Source organism: Orycteropus afer, unplaced genomic scaffold (genome assembly GCF_000298275.1).
Source record: "Orycteropus afer afer isolate SDZICR_OR568_19922 unplaced genomic scaffold, OryAfe1.0 scaffold00015, whole genome shotgun sequence".
NCBI classification, from domain to species: domain Eukaryota; kingdom Metazoa; phylum Chordata; class Mammalia; order Tubulidentata; family Orycteropodidae; genus Orycteropus; species Orycteropus afer.
Window position 1 is genome coordinate 13,430,828 of NW_006921602.1, and position 3,395 is coordinate 13,434,222.

A 3,395-nucleotide genomic window follows, 5' to 3' on the forward strand; every position below is an offset into this window, starting at 1 on the left:
GTGTCAGGCGCACCTTAGTCCTCAAGGAGATATCCTTGCTCCTCAGCACTTGAAACAGTTCCTTCGCAGTTGACTTTCCTACTTTATACTTTAGTATAGAAGTAAAATAAATGACTTAATTAAAAGAATGCATGCATGGGGTCACTATTTCAATGACATGTATGTTGTGATAACCAAAAATACAGTGGATTTCTTCCTATTTTTAAAGACTTGAGGATTTTAGGAAGCCTTAAAGAGCTCTGGTGGTGTAGTGGTTAGGCATTTGGCTGCTAACCAAACAGTCAGTCGTTCAAATCCACCAGCCGCTCTGTGGAATAAAGATAAGGCAGTTTGTTTTCATAAAGATTTACAACCTTAGAAACCCAATGGGGGTTGCTATGAGTCAGAATTAACTCACTGACAGTGAGTTTTTGTTTGTTTGTTTGTTTGATGGTAGTTTGTATATTATTGTTATGAATTGAATTGTTTCCTCCCAAAATGTGTGTCGTAAATCCTAAACCCTCCAAATTGACTCAGTAACAGATGGCTTGGTTATGCCTGTGGTTATAATCCCATTTGGAAATGGCTTCCCTTGTTTATATATATACATGTTAACAGGGCAGTATTAGTGCAGGGTATAATTTGTGTCAACATCTTGAGATATGAAAGGGCACACTAAGCAAGCAGAGATGGGGAAAGACAGATGTTAAGCCACATGAAAATCAACAAGGAACAAGGACCTTCTCCCAGAGCCAACAGAGAGAGAAAAGCCTTCCTCTAGAGCTGGCCTCCTGAATTTGAACTTTGAGCCTCCTAAACAATGAGGAAAATAAATTTCTGTTGGTTACACCCACCCACTTGTGGTATTTCTGTGATAGTAGCATTGGATAACGAAGACAATTACCAACTCTCCAATTTGTGATCACTTCACCAGGACAATTTCTATCTGGTGGGAAAAAAGTTTGAAATGAGTTGGTCCTTTTATACTGCATCTTTGGATAAAAAGATCAATTTATCTATTATCATTTTGCCCTTATTCTCAATTTCAAGAATAAATTATACTACCTATCCCCTAAAGAAGGAGCTCTGGGCATGCAATGGTGAAAGCATTCAGTGGCTAACCGAAAGGTCAGCAGTTCAAAACCACTAGCCACTCTGCAGGAGAAAGATGAGGCAGTCTGCTTCCATAAAGACTTACAGCCTTGGAAACCTTATGGGCAGTTCTACTCTGTCCTATAGGGTCACTATGTGTTAGAATCGACTTGATAGCAGTGGGTTGGGTTTGATAACCCCAAAAGGGTCCAAGATGACAAATTAAAGGTTGAGGATTATATTGAAGATAAATTCATACTACTAAATACTAAAAAAGAACATAGCCTATGAAAATTAATTTCTGTATTTCATCTATATAGCAAAGTTGTTAGCACAGTAAAATCAAAATAAATTTTATGCAAGCTAAATTCTACTCTAAAATTCTAAAGCATTTTAATCAAATTTTTATTTTCTTTGGTCCCTTACTTTGTAATGCCAATCAGTATTTTGCTGTTAGAAGAGGTAATATAACTTTGAACTCTGAAGCCAGTGAACTCCAATAAGGATGATAACATAGACATTGTCCCAGTTCCTGCCCTAAATCACTGGACTGCTGTGGGGAAGCCACTACCTTTTTTGTATTTTTAAAGTCCTCCTCATGAAATGAGAATGGACCCTGAACTGCCTCAAAGAAAAGATGGACAGACTGAATAGCTAAAACTTCTAAAATGTTATAAAAACAAATGAGAAACCTGAACCTAGCACATACCTGAATTAAGGAAGAACTGGGGAGAATCTCCATGGATGCCCACTGTGCCTGGTCCCAGGGAGTCTGACAAGGTATTTACAAAGGAAAACACTCCACTCATGATTCCAAAGCCCAAGCCAGAAACTAAAGAGAAAGAGAAAATGCTGTTAAATCCTTTTCATACTTCAAGTAAAATTTCCAAGAACTAGGGAATACCATTTTGTTAAAGAGGAAAAGGTGTTGTTGGAGAGGCATCAGAAATTTGGCTTTGAAAAGGTGGTACTTGGCTCAATGATGGGATGGAGAGAGAAGGGGGAAGAGGAAAGGAAATGCATAGTGCAATGTAGTAGAGGAGAGAAAAAGAAGTTCTAGAAAGGCAGAAGACATAGGTGATAGAGGGGAAGGCACAATGCTGAACCTCTGGCTTTGGTTTATTATAACAGTGTGCAGAGTTAAGTTTGATGGCTTAGCACTAGAATTGACATATGGCTATGTAATTTAAGGAGTGATTCCTGGGCCAAACTGAGTGACTTTACCTATAGATCATGCCTTTAAACATAATTCTGAAAGAAAAATATTTAGTCGTATTAACTGCATTTTTGCTGAAAATAATTAAAAAATGATTGCAGCAGTACGTTGACAGGGAACTGCCAGAAATTCAAGCTAAACTCAGAAGAGGACATGGAATGAGGGATAGCACTGCTGATGTCAGATGGATCTTGGCTGAAAGCAGAGAATACCAGAAATATGTTTACCTGTGTTTTATTGACTATGCAAAGGCATCTACTGTGTGGATCATAACAAATTATGGACAATACTACAAAGAATGGGAATTCCAGGAACACTTAATTGAGGAACCTGTACATGGACGAGGAGCTCTGGCGTAGCGCCTAAGGCATTTGACTCCTAATCAGAAGGCTGGTGGTTCAAACCCAGTAGCCACTCCTCGGAAGGAAGATTGGGCAATCTACTTCTGTAGAGATACCACCTCGTAAACCCAAGGAGGGGTCGCTATGAGTCAAGGCAATTGTTTAAACAGAATGAGGGGATACTGCATCGTTTAAATTGAGGAAAGGTATGCGTCCTTTCACCATACTTATTCAATCTGTATCTGAGCAAATAATCTGAGAAGTTGGACTATATGAAGAAAGTGGCATCAGGATTGCAGGAAGATTCATTAACAACCTGCGATATACAGATGACACAACCTTGCTTGCTGAAAGTGAAGAGGACTTAAGCACTTACTGATGAAGATCAAAGACTATAGCCTTCAGTATGGATTATACCTCAAAATAAAGAAAACAAAAGTCCTCAGAACAGGACCAATAAGCAACATCATGATAAATGGAGAAAAGACTGATGTTGTCAAAGATTTCATTTTACTTAGAGCCATAATCAATACCCATAGGAGGAGCAGTCAAGAAATCACATGGTATACTGCACTGGGCAAATCTACTGCCAGAGACCTCTTTAAAGTGTTAAGAAGCATCAAAGCACAATAAAAAGTTTTAAAAAGAAAAAAAAAGTATTAAAAAGCAAAGATGATAACCTTAATACCAAAACCAGGAAAAGACATCACCCAAAAGGAAAACTACAGACCAATATCCCTCATGAATATAGATGCAAAAATCTTCAA

The 3,395-nt window shown here is 38.2% G+C and overlaps 1 protein-coding gene across 1 annotated transcript in view; it reads right to left on the reverse strand.

Annotated features, from left to right (window-relative positions):
* APH1B (aph-1 homolog B, gamma-secretase subunit) overlaps positions 1 to 3,395 on the reverse strand; it is a 35,057-nt gene that overhangs the window by 15,967 nt on the left and 15,695 nt on the right. The window contains exon 4 of the mRNA XM_007958037.2: positions 1,781 to 1,903. Within this exon, the coding sequence (XP_007956228.1) occupies positions 1,781 to 1,903 (123 nt within the window). The remainder of the gene's footprint in view (positions 1 to 1,780; positions 1,904 to 3,395) is intronic.